Below are 17590 nucleotides of genomic sequence, written 5' to 3'. Positions count from 1 at the left end.
TCAAGAATAGCAGTGACTGGAGTAGAGCTGTTCTGAGGAAATAGGGAGTAATTTTGCCACCTCCTCTTAGCAGCCCACCAACATGCATTGCTGTTACTCTATGCAGGTCCTGCAACCTGGGAATAAACTTTCCCAGGGATGTAAAGAATTGCTGGGGGGCAGGGAAGGTGAGCAGACTGTTGGATCCATTCCTTAATCTAAACTATTTGAATGTTTTTACTGTTCTTAGATTTGGTCAGAATAATTTAAATAAATCTTTCTGAATCTGTTCCCGATTCTGTACATGCCCTGTCATGAATTATTACAAAAACCTACTAGATAGTGACTCAATTCAGAAATCATGCTAAATCAAAAGTAATACATCAGCTAGAAAAGTGTGTATAGATGGCTGTGTATCTGTTTCAGTCTTATTTGAAACTTCCCTTAATGTAGCTCTGCAGGAAGCAGCTGTGAGATTTGAAGAGCTAAAGGCTCAGAAGGAACTGCGGCAACTACAGGAAGACAAGAAGAATGATAAGAAGCCCCCTCCTTACAAACATATCAAGGTGAGAGTTCAGAGTGCCATCACAAACTGTGTGGATGTGGTGCTCCTAGTCTCTCAAGCCTGGTTAACAGAACAAGCCCAGTCAGCCATAACTGTGACTGAGGAGTTCAGTTGGGGCCATACTTAACCACAATTAACACTAATCAGGATGCATTCTTCACATGTGCTGTACTTGCCACTGCATCACTGTATATCAGGGGTCCCCAAACTTTTAAAACCGGGGGCCGGTTCACTGTCCCTCAGACAGTTGGAGGGCCGGACTAAAAAAAACCTATGAACAAATTCCTATGCACAAAGGATTGTAAAATGTTTGATTTCACCTTTCAGCCTTTCTGTCATGGTCTATTTTTAGAACAGTGACCAAAGTATGTCAAGTACAGGGTGGGCTCCAAATATTGTTGGGGAGGCTGTAAAAAAAAAAGCAGAACTTTCCCAATGAAGCATTCCATCTAACCCAGGATCAGGTATCTTCCTGGGTTCTTTCCTCCCTAGCAGCCAGCGAGCGATTCGCCAGCCTGGCTGATGCCAATGGGAGTGAGGCGGAACAGAAAGCCTGAGAGCAACACATGGAGTAGCTGAGAGGGAAGGGCGGAGCAGGCGTTGCCACATGTAAGGTTTCCAACTCTGGGTCAGAAAATGCATGGAGATTTGGGGGTGCCATCATGTAACTGCAATCAACAGCCGTTGGGGCCGGTTTTTCCTCTCTCTCTGCACATGAATGGAGCCATCGCCGCCATGCCTGGCGGGCCGGATAAATGCCTTCAGGGGGCCACATTTGGCCCCCGGGCCGTAGTTTGGGGACCCCTGCTGTATATAATATCTGTACAGTATTTCCACTGTCATATTTGTCTTTTTCTAAAAGGATGATAATTGAACCAGAAAAGCAGCTTTCAATGGACTGTATTTTGCAGTGTAGGTTAGCTACATTAAATTGAGTGCTATGAACCAGTAATACATGCAGCCCTGTTCAGAGGAAGGGGACTGGTATTTTGTCTCTTGGCTCCCTGGAGATCTCTGTTGTTTCTGGCAGGTGTTTCCTGCACCACCCTTCTTGGGAGGGTCTGGATTGTGCTGTGAAAACCATTGTCACAAATGATAATTGAAGTGAAGGATGCACGTATGAGAGGGGCCACACCTCAATGGCACAGCATCTGCTTGGCACGCTGAAGGCCCCAAATTGAATTCCTGGCATCTCCAATGAAAGGAATCATGTAGTAGACAAAGTGAAAGGCTTCATGAGAGCCAGCGTGGTGTAGTGTTTAAGAGCAGGTAGATTCTAATCTGGAGAACTGGGTTTGATTCCCCACTCCTCCACCTGAGTGGCGGAGGCTTATCTGGTGAACCAGATGTGTTTGCGCATGCCTACATTCCTGCCAGGTGACCTTGGGCTAGTCACAGTTCTTTGGAACTCTCAGCCCCACATACCTCACAAGGTGTCTGTTGTGGGGAGAGGAAGGGAAAGGTCTTTGTAAACCACCTTGAGTCTCCTTACAGGAGAGAAAGGTGGGATATGAATCCAAACTCTTATTTTTCTTCTTCATTCTGAGACTCTGGAGAACCCCTCCCATTCAGAGTAGACAATATTGACCTTGATATATCAGCGGCATGACTTAGTATATAGGGGTGCCAGCCAGACAAGTGCGTCGCACATGAGCGTAGGTTCAAAAAGCCATATAACATCAAATAAAAGAATTTATCACAACATCTCATAACCGAGGAAAAACTCAAAGTACTTTCACTTCCCAAATGTCTCTTATAAGGTAGTGTAATAAATATTTTCACTTCTTCAAAAATGTCTATTTTAACATAGTATAATAGTACTTTCACTTCTCTTATAGGGTAGTATAAAAATACGCGGGACGTTTGAGAAGTGAAGTACTTTGAGTTTTTCCTCGGTTATGAAATGTTGTGATAAATTCTTTTATTTGATGTTATATGATGAAATGTGTTATATGATGAAATAGGAGCATCTGTACAATATAGAGAACTATATATGAGAGATTTGTGTTTTGCACTTTTTGAGCCTACGCCTGTGTGCAACGCACTTCTCTGGCTGGCATTCCTTATGTTGCACCTGTGTGTTTTTGTTCTTGTTAGTATACGGGGGTTTCATGTGCGTTCACTTTCTGCAGCAAAATACACGCACCTTCTCATATACATGTGCATACCTTTGTGTTTGGCTCCCACCATGCTTGAGTTTTGAAATGTTTTGCAGCTAACCTTGCCTGTTTACTTAATGTTGTATGTTTGTATTTAAAGGTAAATCGACCTATAGGCAAAGTGCAGATCTTCACTGCAGACCTGTCTGAGATACCACGCTGCAACTGCAAGGCAGCTGACGAAAACCCCTGTGGCCTAGACTCAGAGTGCATTAATCGTATGCTGCTATATGAGTGTCATCCAGCAGTGTGCCCGGCTGGGGAACGCTGCCAAAACCAGTGTTTCACAAAGAGACAGTACCCAGAAGTAGAAATCTTCCGCACACTCGCCCGAGGCTGGGGCTTGCAAGCTAAAAGAGACATTAAAAAGGTATGTTTTGTTTTGCTATTTGAACTTCTGTATTTGGTTTCAGCAGACAACATCCAGCACTTTTCATGACTCAAATCCATTCTCATTAAAGCACAAGATTTATAAAGATGAGAAATGAGCCATCTTTTTTAGGTAGTATTTCTATCTATATGGTCGGAGTTTGTTTCCCAGGGTACTGAAATAAAATCATTTTCTGTGCCTGCATAAATATTGGAATCTGTAATAATGGGACTTCAAAATGTGCTATGCTGGAACTGGGAGAAGGTGGGATATGCGCAGCTAGGCTGTTCTGATTGCATAGTCCCCTTCCTCCCTAAAAGTTCTGTTTTGCATAATGCAAGTTCAGTGTTTATGTTTTTAAAATACACATATAAATAGCTTCTCAGTTATGTATCTTCAAATTAGGGGTTTTATTTATTTACATTTGTTAAAATATCTGTAACCCCACCTGTCCACATGGTTTAAGGTGGCTTGAAATAATAGTTAAAACAGTTTTAGCTAAAACAAAAAATAAAACCTCAACTCCTCCCCCTCCCCCTATTAAAAGATGCCTGCCGTTCAAACTCCTTCAAAAGCCTCGACACTCTGGCAGGAGGGGAACCTTTCTTACTTCTTCAGGGAGCCCATTCCACAGAGCTGGAGCCATGATGAAAAAGGCTCAGGCTCTGGGTGTTGCCATCCAGGACACCCTAAGTGATGGGATAGCCAACAGATGGCTGCCTGATGATGGCAGGTAGCACGTAGGGATAAATGGAAGGAGATGGTCCAGATTAGGACTCCCAGGCAGGTCAAGTTCTAACTTTAACTAGCTTGAATCAAAGGCATCACCAACAATTTTCTTTGCTTATATTTTTGGGGGGAAAGATGGAGAGGAGATTGCCAGTGCAAAAAGAGAGAGATCCTAGGTTTCTGAAAGTTGTACTACAGAGTTGATTTCAGGAGGGGCTGCTGGTCTCCTTCCCTCCATGCATGATGAGCTTCGCGCTGCATGTGATGAAGTTTCCTCTTATATGCAAAGAGACCCTTTTGCATCTGACCACCCCAAAAAGAGAAGACAGTTCCACTTGTTCCCAACCTGCAGACTGGAAATAAAGATGGGTCTCATAAAAACAAATGAATACCACTGTTTTAAACAAATGGGTCACAAATGCTGTAAGTTTCTTATAAAAGTTGTCTACCTGTACGGATTTTTGTTGTATAAGTTCACTATTAGAGATTCTTAAATGACAGTGGATTCAACCTGTATATTGGGTGAAACTGGCAAATTGTTCAGTGTTTTCTTTTTCAATGCAGCAGTCTACAGCACATAATATTAGGGTGCAAATGGAGCTCCTTTGTGTTTAGGCTGCTGCTTTTGAGAGTCAAAATCTCCACGCTATGTTGCTGGCCCTGTTTGCCACATGGCCCGTTTTGTGCTTCAAACCATAAATAATATTAACTTAGACCATTTCTGTAATCTAAATGTTTCTATTTTTTTTTACTATACAGCTGTATAAATAGATTTATGCTAGTTGAATCAATGAGATTGATTTAAGCAGCTTGCATTTAAGATAAGCCTGGAACAGGCCAAGTTGATACAGCAGCATTGTGATAGGTTGCCAGAGGACTTTTTTTGGTTTCTGTTTTTTACAAATAAGGAAAATATTTATTTGCTTATACCTTAGTACTTCAAACTGTGTCCCTAAGCTATACCTACAAGCTTTTGATGTTCATGAAAGGCTATTTAAATGATGTGTTCTAGTTTTGTCCTTAAGTAACTGAAACTATTCTCTCCAGACACCTAGTTTAGCTGCTAGAATGTGATCTGATGCTTCAGAAAAAAATACAATAATGTCAGTGGGATTCTGATTGTTGTTTCCTTTGCCGTACTGGAAATGGGACAGGGTGGGTTGTATCCTACCATTACACATAGTTTAGGATAGTGCATTGTGTTTAGTACAAAATGCATACCCCGCATGAAAGTAATCTTTCCCTTGGAGGAGCTTTTTGCACAGCAGGCTACATCTTGTGCTGACGAATGCACCACTCCTCGCTGATTGCAGCAGTAGGCTAGCACTCAGAATTTTGCCTGTCTCTCCTTTCTTATTATATTGATGGTGTATTTTAATTTGTTTTAATGTTGTGTACATTGCCTTGGGGTTTTTGTTTCAGAATACCATATACTGCAGAAAGGGCAGAATACTTTTTTTTTTTAATTTCCAACTACCATTTTTTGACGATTTTTTTTGGCTGGTCTTAGCTTCATGTTCAGGGTACTTCTTTGTCTCACTTTCCCTTTGCTTTCAGGGTGAGTTTGTGAATGAGTATGTTGGAGAACTGATAGATGAAGAGGAATGCCGGACTAGAATCCGCCATGCACAAGAGCATGATATTACCAATTTTTATATGCTGACTTTGGACAAGGTATGTGAAAACTTCTTGTTTTCTGTTCTTCTGGTGAAATTTGGCTGTGTGTTGCTGATTTCTGGTGTGAATGGTGCCTGGTAGAAATGCTTGGAATGTGAATATTCCATTGTGTATTGACCAGAATCAGGATATCAGGTCTTCTGGAGTATTAGTCCTGTTAATGTTAGACTATAAAATTTGTTGAGAGAGAGTATGTATGTGTCAATAAATCTATCAGGCACTCTATATCTGTACTGAGTTGGTTGCAGTTGGGAAAAGGTTCTGGCACTGTTTTTAAAGTCAGAGTTGTTCTCTGTGATTGTAGGATCGAATCATTGATGCTGGACCAAAGGGCAATTATGCTCGATTCATGAACCATTGCTGCCAGCCCAACTGTGAGACTCAGAAGTGGTCAGTGAATGGAGACACCCGGGTTGGCCTTTTTGCCCTCACAAACATCAAAGCAGGTAAGTTGTCTCATTTTTTGTTGGTTTGGTTTAAAATGCCTTCACACTGCCTCTCCACCCAAAGTGCTTGAGGCAGTTCACAGTTTTGTTTTTAAGTGTTTGAGGGAATCTAAGACTGATGAACTGCAAGATGGATTTACCGAATTTCCTATACGGAAGTGTGATGTCCTCAAGCAAGCAAGATTGTGCAGACATGCTGAGAGATTCTGAAGCTCAGCAACTTTAGAGGGAGTTCCTTTTCCCCCTATTCTGCTTTCTCTCCTTTACTGGTAAAATTCCCTTCCCTCAGTTCTCTCTTTGCGGCCATAGATAGAGGTTCTCTTCTTTGAAGCTCCCTGTGAATAAATTGTTGCATTTGGACTATGTCCTTTCTTTACTACATCCAGGTTTATAGTTTGCAATTTACTAGGTGCCTATTTCAATGTAAGAATCAGGTCAGAATTCCAAAAATACCTTTGCTTCCACTGTGAAAGTCTCTTTCAACATACACCATCTTACCATTTAATCTATCTACGCCCCCCCCCCCCAAGTTTTAACTGATATTGTAGCAGAGATGGTAGTTTTCCTGTGCCGATTAGTGTGTGAAATCTCTCCCTACGTAGATGATTGACTCATCGTAGCAGACTTCAAGACAAAACTGCATCAGATGTCTAGCTGATACTGAAGATCTTAGATGGTCTCAGTATGCCAATAAAAAATCTAGGCTAGAACTTACCCACAGGGTGTCCTTCATAGAAGCGATATGAGATTCCTCCCTGGCTCTGGCCTTCCCACTTCCGAGAACAATTCTAGCCATAAATCTAGGACTGTCCATTGCAGTCACTTATGACTCCAAATGGCCATGTTTTCCCAGAGTCTTTTGGAAGTAAATTGTCAAATGCATCCCCAACAAGGAATTTTATTAATGTTTTTATCTATTATTTTATCCTATAGCTTTTGAATGGGTCTAAGTACCTCCCATGTTGTATACATTAATTCCAGCTATGCCAATAAAAGTTTCTGTTTGTCTATTTACCTAGCAGCCATTGCCTCCTGCCATAAAGACTTTGCCCAAAGGGAATCTAAAGTGTTTTTAAAGGACCTGCTAAACCAGTTCTCCCCCAGTGTTTTTAAAGGACCTGCAATGCAGTCTTACCCTGGTGTTGCCCAAACTGATGGGCAAACCATTTGGGCCTATGGCCATTTGCCCATTTAGACTGTCTATGAAAACTGTATTCTTGGTAGCCCTAGCCTGAACCAGGGGAGTCACTGAATTCCAGGTATGATCTTCCCTTTCTTAAAATTCTCCTCTCCAGGTTGGTGCTATGGCTGTCACCTGAATTCTGTCCCAAGATAGTGTGAGCCACTCATTTAAATCAAGACATCAACCTACCAGTGTTCTTTCTGCAACCATAAAATGAGATTGAACTCTAGATGTTTGCAGGGCCCTAATAATCTGGACAGAATCAGGAGATTCAGAAAGGATAATATATTTATCACCTACTCAGGCCCTCAGCCAAGCCTCAGATTCTCCACTCAGTCATTTCTAGATGGATTGTCTCATGTATCCCTTGAGAAAATTGACTGCCTGTTACATTTCCATGCCCACTGCACCAGGGCACAACTGACTTCAGCAATATTCCAGCAAGGACTTGCAGTTAATTAGGCATGCAAGGCAGTGACCTGGTTCTCCTTTTGAACTACTCTGTGGACATTGATGCCATGAAAGAGATGACAGTCAGAAAGGTGGTATTCCTGTCAGTTTTCAACCAGGACCTTGTACCCACCTTCCAAGACTTGCTCAGTCAGCTGCTGCTCTCCCTTCTGGGGCTGCACAATCCCTTGTGGAACTGCATGATAAAAACAAGGTTGCACTTAACTGTGACAATCATTCATCAAATGGACACCTATGTATTCATATAAATAAGGCTAGCTCTCTGCAACTGTGGCAATGAGGAACTGAAGGAAGGGCACTTTGCCCCCTTTAAAATGAAAAGGTTGAAAAGCCACATGCGGGGGGGGGGGCATCCTCTAGAGTTTTTTGGCTTTAAAATCTCTCAGTGGCAGGCCTGAATGTGCTCAGTAACCCATGTAGGACTGTCCAGGTGACCACTCAATGAGCAGCAGTTACAGGATAGGACCACCCCTGCTTTTTGGACAATTGGTGCCAACTGCACTTGAATCTCAGTGTGTGCACTTCTAACATGAGATGTGGAAGGAGGAGACTCTTCTCAGCACTTCTAGGTAGGTTTTGTTAGACTTTAATTTTTTATGCCGTTGCAAGGAGCTGAATGTTACATTTAAAAGACTGTGATAATATAAACGAGTCATTGATTTCTCTGGTTTACCAGGAACTGAGCTGACTTTCAACTACAACCTGGAGTGTTTAGGGAATGGGAAGACGGTTTGCAAATGTGGTGCTCCAAACTGCAGTGGCTTCCTTGGAGTGCGACCAAAGGTACACCAACCCCTCTCTGAATTTTTTTAGGTTCATTGTGTGATTGATGCTGGTGCTAAAAGTAACACCTCTGGAAAGCTAAAGCCATTGCCCTCTCTGCAGTGTTTAAACCAGTTGACAATGCAAGTATTGCATGAGAGATGGCAAGTGAAAGAGAGTGCTAAATACCATTATTGTGCAAGCCCACTTTTTTGTAGCAAGAGCCAAGGCCAGTGTCTAGCTAATCACAATTCTCCCTAAGGAATTGTGATTATTATAACTGTAGCCATTTTCCCCAGGGCAGTTTTCTAGGTTAGCTAAGAAAAAAAGATTGTGAGGACAGGGAATGTATTCCCTTTGGAAAATAGCTCACTGAAAATGTTTTGCCTCTAGAATCAGCCTCCTGCCACTGAAGAGAGGTCCAAGAGGTTCAAGAAACGACATGGGAAACGCAAGTCACAGGCAGAAATCTTGAAGGAGCGAGAGGACGAATGTTTCAGCTGTGGGGATGGAGGACAGCTGGTTTCTTGTAAGAGGCCAGGCTGTCCCAAGGTGTACCATGCAGACTGCCTCAACCTGACTAGACGTCCTGCAGGTCAGTAATATGATGTCACAGCTGTCCATAGAGACAAAGGATCTCAGTCGGACTGTTGGTGCCCTAGCTGGAAAGCTAGCAGCACCTCATGGGCACGCATATCTAGTGAGAACAAAACACTTAAGTAAGTAGCTGCTTCTCCAGTTTATCAGTTTTTGTTTGTACATTCCTTCAGATCTTCCCCATTTGACTTCTTTTGTATTTTCTAGATATTTTGTCCTCATTTCTTCCATTGGAAAACTTTGCTTCAAATGTAGCCCCTCTTTTCCCAAACCGAATTCTGAGAAATGAAAGAAATTAAAATAGGGCAGTGTTCTAAAGGACGTTGATTGCTATATGTCAAGTTCATTTCCATCCTAGCTTTGGTCTTCATCCTGCTTCATAGGGTTGTATTATTGAAGGTAGATAAGTATATTTGAAAATTACAGGGTTCAGATTAATTAGCATAAATATGTTGGGTGGATAGTTATCTTGAACTGAAACACAGTGTTCAGAATTGAACAAAACTGAAGTCAATACCAAATTACATTTCCTGCTGTTTGTATGTATGTTATGTGATTTTACATTGGCTTTTGGATGCCTGGTAAACAAGACTCAGCTGATATTCCCTACACAGACTCCATAAGACAGAGCAGTTCTGCTCTGACTTGATCTTCTAACAAGTGACCTATCCCCCATTCAGTTGTGCCTGTTCTTCCCCTTCTTCAGGGAAATGGGAATGTCCTTGGCATCAGTGTGACGTATGTAATAAAGAAGCAGCCTCTTTCTGTGAGATGTGCCCCAGATCCTTCTGCAAGCAGCATCGAGAAGGCATGCTATTCATCTCTAAATTGGATGGACGCCTGTCATGTACAGAACATGATCCTTGTGGCCCTAACCCTCTAGAACCAGGAGAGATTCGTGAGTATGCGCCTTCTACAGAATCAGCAGCTGGCTGCAAAAACACTGAGTCATCAGACCAGCAGCCTTCTGCTACCGACCCAAAATCTCAGCCATCAGAGAAGCTACCTCTGACTGTGGCCCTGAGGTTGCAGCCCTCAGATAAACCACCGTCCTCTTCATTGGCTCTGAGATTAAAGTCCTCAGAAAAGCCGCCTGCCTCAGTTGCACTGAAGCTACAGCCCTTAGATAAATCACCCTCCACAGTGGCACTGAGGCTGCAACCATCAGACAAACTATCCTCCACCCTAGCCCTGAGTTTAAAGCCCTCAGATAAAAGGTCCTCTACCCTGGCCCTGAGGTTAAAGCCCTCAGACAAATTATCCTCAGCCCTTGCCCTTAGGTTGCAATCATCTGACAAGCCACTCTCTGCTGTGGCTCTTAGGCTACATCCCTCAGAAATGTCGCCCTCCACTGTGGCCCTGAGGCTACAGCCCTCTGAAAAACTAGCCTCCACTGTAACCCAGAAGTTGCAATCCTCAGAAAAGCTATCCTCCACTGTAGTTCATGAGTTACAGCCCTCAGACAAGCTGCCCGCCACAGAGGCATCAGGACCCCAGGACAAGAAACGTGCTGTAGAGGCTTCGGGATCGGAGACATCAGGATCAGCCAAAATTCCCACTACAGAGACACTAGATGCTGAGATGGCAGATAGGTCACCTTCTGCAGACACACCCGGGACCCAGATGTTAGACAAGCCATCTGCTACGGAAACACCAAAGCTCCAGGTGTTGGACAAGCTTTCAGAGCCTGAACCTCTGAAACTTCAGCCACTGGAAGGGGCCACTTCTGTTGGCCCACTGCCTCAGCCATCAGGCAAGTCTGCCACTCCTGTGAGCCTGCGATCTCAGCCAGCAGTCAGGCCAGCTACTTCTATATCCTTGAGGTCAAAACTATCAGAAAAGCCAGTCACTCATGTGGGATCATGGCCTCAGGTGCCCAACAGACTTTCTGCCCCAGTGGATACTCGGCCTGTGCCATCAGACAAGGTGGCACCTTCGACCACTGCAGGCCTGAGACCTCAGCTGTCAGATAGGTTTCCAACCCCACTAAGTCCACAGCCTTTGCTGTCAGAAAAAGCACTGAGGCCTGTTGACCAGAATGCTCAACCAACAGAAAGAGGCTCTGTAACCATGGAGCAGAATTCACAACCAAAAGAACGGACATCTGTATCTGATGAGCGATCCTGTGGGCCTACTGGGAAGCTTTCAACATACATGGGACAAACAGCCTGCCCCCTGGAGAACTTGCAAATACATGAACAGAGCTCTTGGCTTGGTGCGAAAGGACTGTCGTCTACAGATCAGTCACTTTGGACAGCTGAGAAACTGCAGGCCCCAGAGCCCATTCTTTGTCCAGGCCAAGAAGTGGCATCTGTGGCCCCCACAGAGCAGACATTTTGGTCAACAGAAAGATTGTGTGCATTTGAACAACCTCCTTGGCCTGCAAAAGAAGCTCCCCTTCCTTCTGGACAAACGTCATGGCTGACCAGAAACCTTCAGACATTGGAGCAAATCTCTTGGCTGTCTGGGAAAGTACAAACACCTGTGGGGCAGGACATTTTGCCTTTATCTGAACAAAATTCGGTGCTAGTACTGAGCCAGGATTGTCCTGGCCATGAACCTACTGAGTCTAAACCTAAGTGAAGCCAGTTTATGATATCGCACGGGTCACCGTACTTTGGTTGTTGTTTTTTTATTGTATAGGGAAAAGTATTTTGTTTTGTTTTAATTTTACTTCCCCAGACCCTTAACTTCCAACACATCCCACCCACCCTATTAAGATCTGTACCGGTACACTAATCTAAATTGGAATGATGCCCAGCCAAGGAGCCAGAATGTGGATGGTCTGTTCCTTATCCATTTTGCAAACAATAAAACTGAAAAAGTGGATTCCACTGTGGATAGAATTTCTAATGCTGTTTAAATAGCCAAATTACTAGTTTTACATGTCCCAGCAACAGGCCTATATTGAAGGTATGTTTCCTAAATATTCCTACATAATTCTGAAGGAGTAATTTCCTTTTATCTGTTCTGGCCAGATGCAATTTTTCACTGGCATCTCACATTTCCAAAACAGTTAAGGGGTAACTCCAGTTGTAGGGACAGATGAAGGGAAGGGACTTTATACTTTCCCCCTCTAACTCTCTTTCCTCCCAGTTCTGTTTTAGGACTGTTTGCTTGAGAATATACTGCCAGTGCAAAACTTGTCCAAGTGCAGGTGCTTTTTTGAAAAAAAAAAACAATCTTGATGTTACTTGAAGTTACTTGAGAAGCCAGGTCTGTCAGGCATGATAGTGCACTGCACCATGACTGCCTGATCCTACAAATGGGAGTGGAAATAAAATACATTCAAAGTTGTCATCAATTAGTATTCTTATTCTTGGGACTTAAATCTTTAAAGCAATGCAGTCAGAGCTACCACTTCTCCAGAAAGTCGACCACTGAGGGCCACAGCAAAAGCATGCGGCAGAAATGAGCAAGGCCCTCTCCTGGGTTTTGCAGTATCTCGTTGCTGTTCTCCAGGTTATTCTCTCCCCAGCTCCGTTCTCTTTGCATTGGCAATTGTTTGTCACTGTGGACAAATGAAATTAATCATCTTGCCCAACTCCATTGCAAACATGTGCTGAGGAATTATGTTTGCATTGTGTGCTATAGTCTGGTAGCTTTGTTGTAGTGCTGTTGCTAAAGTATAGCCTAATTCAGAAGGCAAGACAGAACTCATTGCCTGTATAAGAAAAAATATGACCAATGTGGGTTATGGTGTTTTTGTTTTGTTCTTTACGCTTATCTTGATTCGTGTTTGGCTTAATGCATCTCTCATGTTACCAAAAATACTGAAAGAAGACTTGAATTAACTGGGCTACACTGAAAAGTCTCTGCATATCAGAAACAGAGATTTTCCTAAGATTATAGTTCTCACACTGGAACACAAGGGCTCCAGCATCTGGCTGAGATCTCTGTTCTTTTCCTCTTTATTTTCCAATCAAGGCAGCCTTTATGTCTGGTGAATTGCCAGGCTGGTATTCTGTGTAAACCTGGTTGGGAACATTTGCATTACCCAACTAGACAGCTATGTTATTTGGAGATAGAAAAGCAGTTTGCTATGGTATTGATCAAGTGTTACTGTACATTTATACCCTGGGATCAGAGAAACTATTCCTTGGGGCTGAATTATGACCGTTTCTGCTGTTCTTGCATGTGGGAGAGCAGACAGACCTATCAAACAGGTACTTCCCATATTGATTTCAGCTCAATCCTAAGCAGGAAACATCACTATTCTTGCTTAACTGTTGTCATTGTACTTTCTGGGCAGTTGGAGTTTCACCATCTGTCACACTCCACTTTCAGAAAGCAAACTTGGCTCACATCCACTTGACCTCCTTAGTTTTTGCTCAATGTGGAAGTCCTAGTTGTATCCACACCCAGATCCTCCCACAGGGGAACAGATAAAGCTGGATGAATCAGGTCTGATAGGCATTTGCCAGTATTACAGTTTATGCTTTCCACAGTGATGGTATCCACTGGGCAATGGAAAACATTCCCTCCGCCGTTGTGCATCTCATCCTCTCCTCTGAATCATTTCACCTTCTCTGAGTACAGCTGGTAACTTTACAAGGCAATATAGCTCATGGAATCTTAGTGCTTCAAGCTGGTTCTCCCGTGAGCAACTGCAGGCCAAGCACTGCTCATAGCTGAAACTGAGGAAATGCATTTGTTTCTGCGTGACTCCTGTTTGGAGGAAAACAGGACAGATCTTCAGAATCAATGAGACAGAAACAAGAAGCCAAGGGCAATTTTCTAAAGCTTTTCCTAAACAGTGAAAAGATCACCTTTTCAAACTTAGCAAGCTGACAGAATCATGAGGCTCAGTATATTTAATATTTTTTCTTGTGTGGAAAAAAATAAAGCTCTAGAATTTTTAACATATCTAGGCCTTCCTATGAGCTGGACTGTCATGTAGATTGTGTGTTTGTGCCAGCCCCTTCCCCACAGCCAACTGTTCCTGTAACAAGAAAATAACTGCACTGCTTTGTCCAACTCTTTTCTTGCAATGTCATGTGTTTTAACTAGCTACTTGTTTCATGGGGAAAAATAAACTGTGAATATTTTTGGTGGAGGCTATTTTAAATCTTTAAAGTAGAGCAAATTTCTCTATGAATGAATTCTCCTAAGTGCAGGTTCCAGGGATCAAGTGATATGATGACAGTAGCAAAGATGGTCCATACAGTAGCAGCACATATTAAGTTCTTGGCTTGAAAAACCTCATTTGAATTAGGTTAGATGGATTTTTTTTGCATGTCATTCCAAATGGATTGCTTTACATCTCCCTTCATCTTTTCCGTCTCCCTTGAGAGCTTCTCTGTACAGATTCAATTTCTCCTTCCTTAATCAGTGCATTTCTTGGAAACAAGAAGCTGCCAAATTAATAATCTGCAATGGAAACTGTCAAAATGTACATGGAATAATGTTCACATGCATGCTTATAGTACTACTTTATCCACTACAGAGAACACCTTTCCAAGTACAGTGTCTAATTGATTGAGATAAAGAAATAACAAGGCAAACTTAGAGAAGCATTCTTACAGAAACCAGAATTGACACCAACTCCCTAAATTCAAGGCCCTCTCTGGAATGGGAAGAATTGCTCACTCATATAAGGCAGAACAATTTTATCAGGACAAACACCAACCAAGCAAAGACTGAACACTATAGCATTCTGAGAAATCCTGAATTTGAAGGATTGTCCAAAAGGACACAGACTAAAAGAGTGATGAAATCATCTATTTGGATAGATTGCCAGACTTGGTATAACATGGATCATATGCCTGTCACTTGCCATTTCTCTACTTGACTCCCTAGCTACCGTTTCCACAAGCTGGGTTGCTGTTGTTTGTGCAGTACTTTGCAAGTCCACAAGCATCTGGTGTTTTCCACCTTGATTTCATATTTCATTCAGGAAACCTGGTCCTCCACCACTGAGGTCTAGTTACACAGAGGGCTTTGCAGATTTCCCAGCCTCTGTCAAAATAGGCCAGATTCTTTGGTACAGTGATGTGTAGATCATGCAAATAAGCAGAATTGCAAATATTTGCTTATTTTACACCTTCGACTGAGAAACAAAGAACTAATGGCTCATCCACTGTTTCAATTCTTTTTTGTATCTTAAGGACTATAACTTTTAAAAAGAAAAGATGGATGTTGCGGTACTCAGGGTGCCAAATGCTGTATTCAGTACAAGATTATACTTGCACAGCAAGTTTACAGAATTGCATAATAGACAGAATGCAATGAGGCAATCATATTTGGGGCCTTGGTTGATTGGAACAACTGTTTATAATGGAGCTATTTTGCCCCTTTAAAAAAACATGTACCAGTCATTCAGATTACTTTATGTGAAAAGAAATATTGCAAGCAGGCTAATTATTGCATCTCTGTGAGAAACAGAACTAGCCAGTATCTGTATAAAACTGGCTTGAAAGTGAAGTAAATAAACTGGTTTTCCCAGACTTAGATTCTTATTGGCCTCCTGAGAACATGGAAGTGTTCCCCAATGTTTTTAACCACCATCCTTCTTGTAGTAGATCTGCACTAGAAGCTGCAATGCAGGGCTACAAGTTGTGTCTTTGTATACTGATTTGGATAGAAAAGCATGCATGCCAGTCACTGAACATAATTTCAGATTCCTCTGAAAGGAATAAATTGTTCTTTAATTGCCTCTCAAGGCTTATGTTTTTTTGGGGGGAAGCAGCTCTTTGATTTGAAAATCTGTAGCTGCTTGTCTTGATCTTGGGCTATTTGTGGGAGCATTTGACAGCTCAACACAATTAAACTACGTTCAGCTTTCCCATTGCTCCTGTGACTTCAACCTTAATGCTGCATATTTCCTTCCCGTCTCCAGTACTGTGCTGTAGCCTAACAACGTGTTAATGAAAGCTAGGCAGGCTATATATGTGGAAAAATATGGTTCAGCTTTTATAATGAAAGATTGGGAGATACCCTGCCCATGTTAAAAGCAGCTGCAGTGGCCTTTGCTTGTGTGGACCGCACTTCTGTTTTTGTTGTTCTGTGAATGCTAAGCTTGCTGCAGCATATTTGCTTTAGGATATATAGTTTGTAGAGGAGGAATTGAGCTCTGGGCTTTTCTGTTGAAAGTGGAAATTTGGCATAGGTGTTTGAACATTCTGCACACGCTTATGGTTCTTGTGCCAGTAAAGGCTTTCTCCCAAAATCTGTAGATGCTTTCAGGCCTCTATGATACAACAAGTTTGTCACTAGCCTGTTTGCGGTGTTGTTCCTGTCTGTGAGAAGCAGAGGGCCAGTGATGCCGAATGTTTTTAACAAGGTTTTTGTTTAAAGGTACTTAGGATAGCTTCATTCTGAGAACAAGAGATTTCAGAGTACATTTGCAAAAAAAGTAAGGAAATAGTATTGACTGCCTTTTTGCCCCTTGCTTCTACGTTCCCAAATGGTTACCATTGCCAGGAAAGCAGGATCAATGTATATATGACACCTATCTCCCATGTCCCAATTCTTGCAATTGTTTTTTTTTAAAAAAAACAGTATGTTCTTGCTCGCTTATGCACACGTATAGGTAAACATTCCTTTACAACTTTGATTGCGCTACAAAAATGTCCATGATAAAACATCTGCATAGCTCTTCTTTGTATTCCTGGTATGGTAGGTGCCATGCAGTAAGTGGAGCAAGGAGAGAAGAGGGTTCATGCATCCCTGGTACTGCTTGGCCCAAGAGCAATGTCTGCTGCAGAGAAAGCTAGAAGTTGATGTCCCCATTGTCACATGTGAAGAGTATACATGTATGGTTCCCTAGAGTTTCTCAAGATCTGTAGTATGCTGGAGACTAGAGAAGCTCTTCTTGAGAGGCTTATGTCTGTTCCAACGTTTATTCACAAGGGCTTGAAAATTAGTGAAAATTAGCAGGTTCTCCCCACTCCTTTCAGTAATAATATGTAGTGAACGAAAACAGAAAAGCTAAGCTGGGAAATGAACATTAAGTGGTGCTAACGTGAATTAGTGGAGGAAGACTCTTTTTCCCAAGCAGTTTTGTATTGCTTCATCTTTCTCAGGCCTGCTTGTTGCTGATTCTAGAAAGCACCTCAGTGGGAGTTGTGGCTGAGCAGGGCTGTTGCAAGAGGAGGATTGAACTCCTATTCTTCAGTGACTCTCCAGAGTTTAATCCTTATATTTCTGCATGGATAATGAGAGGGAAGTCAATGGAGCATATGCTGGTGTCAGTGACAGTCAAGCTTAATGTATGTATACAAAACTACCCAATCTCATCTGTATAATCTACAAGAGGATTAAAGAGCTCACAAGGGAAATGTTTACAGTGTCTGTATTAAGAAGAGAAGGCGTATTGGATCATTACCTTCATTTTGGTCTCCTTAGCCAGTTGACTGTATGTGAAACTTACTATAATGGAAAAGATTGCCCGACCCAGGTGTTCCCGGAATATGTACTGTAATTCTTTGTATATAAAAGAAAACAATTACTGTAAAGTAAAGTTTAACTTTACTCTGGATGGTTGTATGTTGTCTCATTGAGCGTGAGCAGGGCAGATGCATCTTTGTAATCACATGGAGGAAACTGCAAGCTGGTAGACAGATGGTGCCAAAAAAGCATGGGCCATGAATTATCCACAGGTCTGGGCAGGGTGAGGAGTGGAGTGGGGGTTCTGCTTCATTGTCATGGCAT

At 42.4% G+C, this 17590-nt stretch overlaps 1 protein-coding gene across 2 annotated transcripts in view; it reads left to right on the top strand.

Annotated features, from left to right (window-relative positions):
* The window catches only part of NSD1 (nuclear receptor binding SET domain protein 1), a 58784-nt gene extending 41369 nt beyond the window's left edge, over positions 1 to 17415 (top strand). The window contains exons 15-22 of one of the 2 annotated variants that reach the window (XM_048487828.1): positions 433 to 545; positions 2804 to 3073; positions 5360 to 5476; positions 5784 to 5925; positions 8256 to 8362; positions 8735 to 8936; positions 9645 to 9836; positions 10380 to 17415. In XM_048487828.1, coding sequence (XP_048343785.1) covers positions 433 to 545; positions 2804 to 3073; positions 5360 to 5476; positions 5784 to 5925; positions 8256 to 8362; positions 8735 to 8936; positions 9645 to 9836; positions 10380 to 11521 — 2285 coding nt within the window. In that variant the 3' untranslated portion in view covers positions 11522 to 17415. Of the gene's footprint in view, positions 1 to 432; positions 546 to 2803; positions 3074 to 5359; positions 5477 to 5783; positions 5926 to 8255; positions 8363 to 8734; positions 8937 to 9644 lie in introns of both variants that reach the window. The other variant, XM_048487829.1, reaches the window with a different exon arrangement.
* The last annotated feature ends 175 nt before the right edge of the window (positions 17416 to 17590 follow it).

Source organism: Sphaerodactylus townsendi, linkage group LG03 (assembly GCF_021028975.2).
Source record: "Sphaerodactylus townsendi isolate TG3544 linkage group LG03, MPM_Stown_v2.3, whole genome shotgun sequence".
Classification (NCBI taxonomy): Eukaryota; Metazoa; Chordata; class Lepidosauria; order Squamata; family Sphaerodactylidae; genus Sphaerodactylus; species Sphaerodactylus townsendi.
This window is presented reverse-complemented; position numbering and strand designations above follow the sequence as displayed.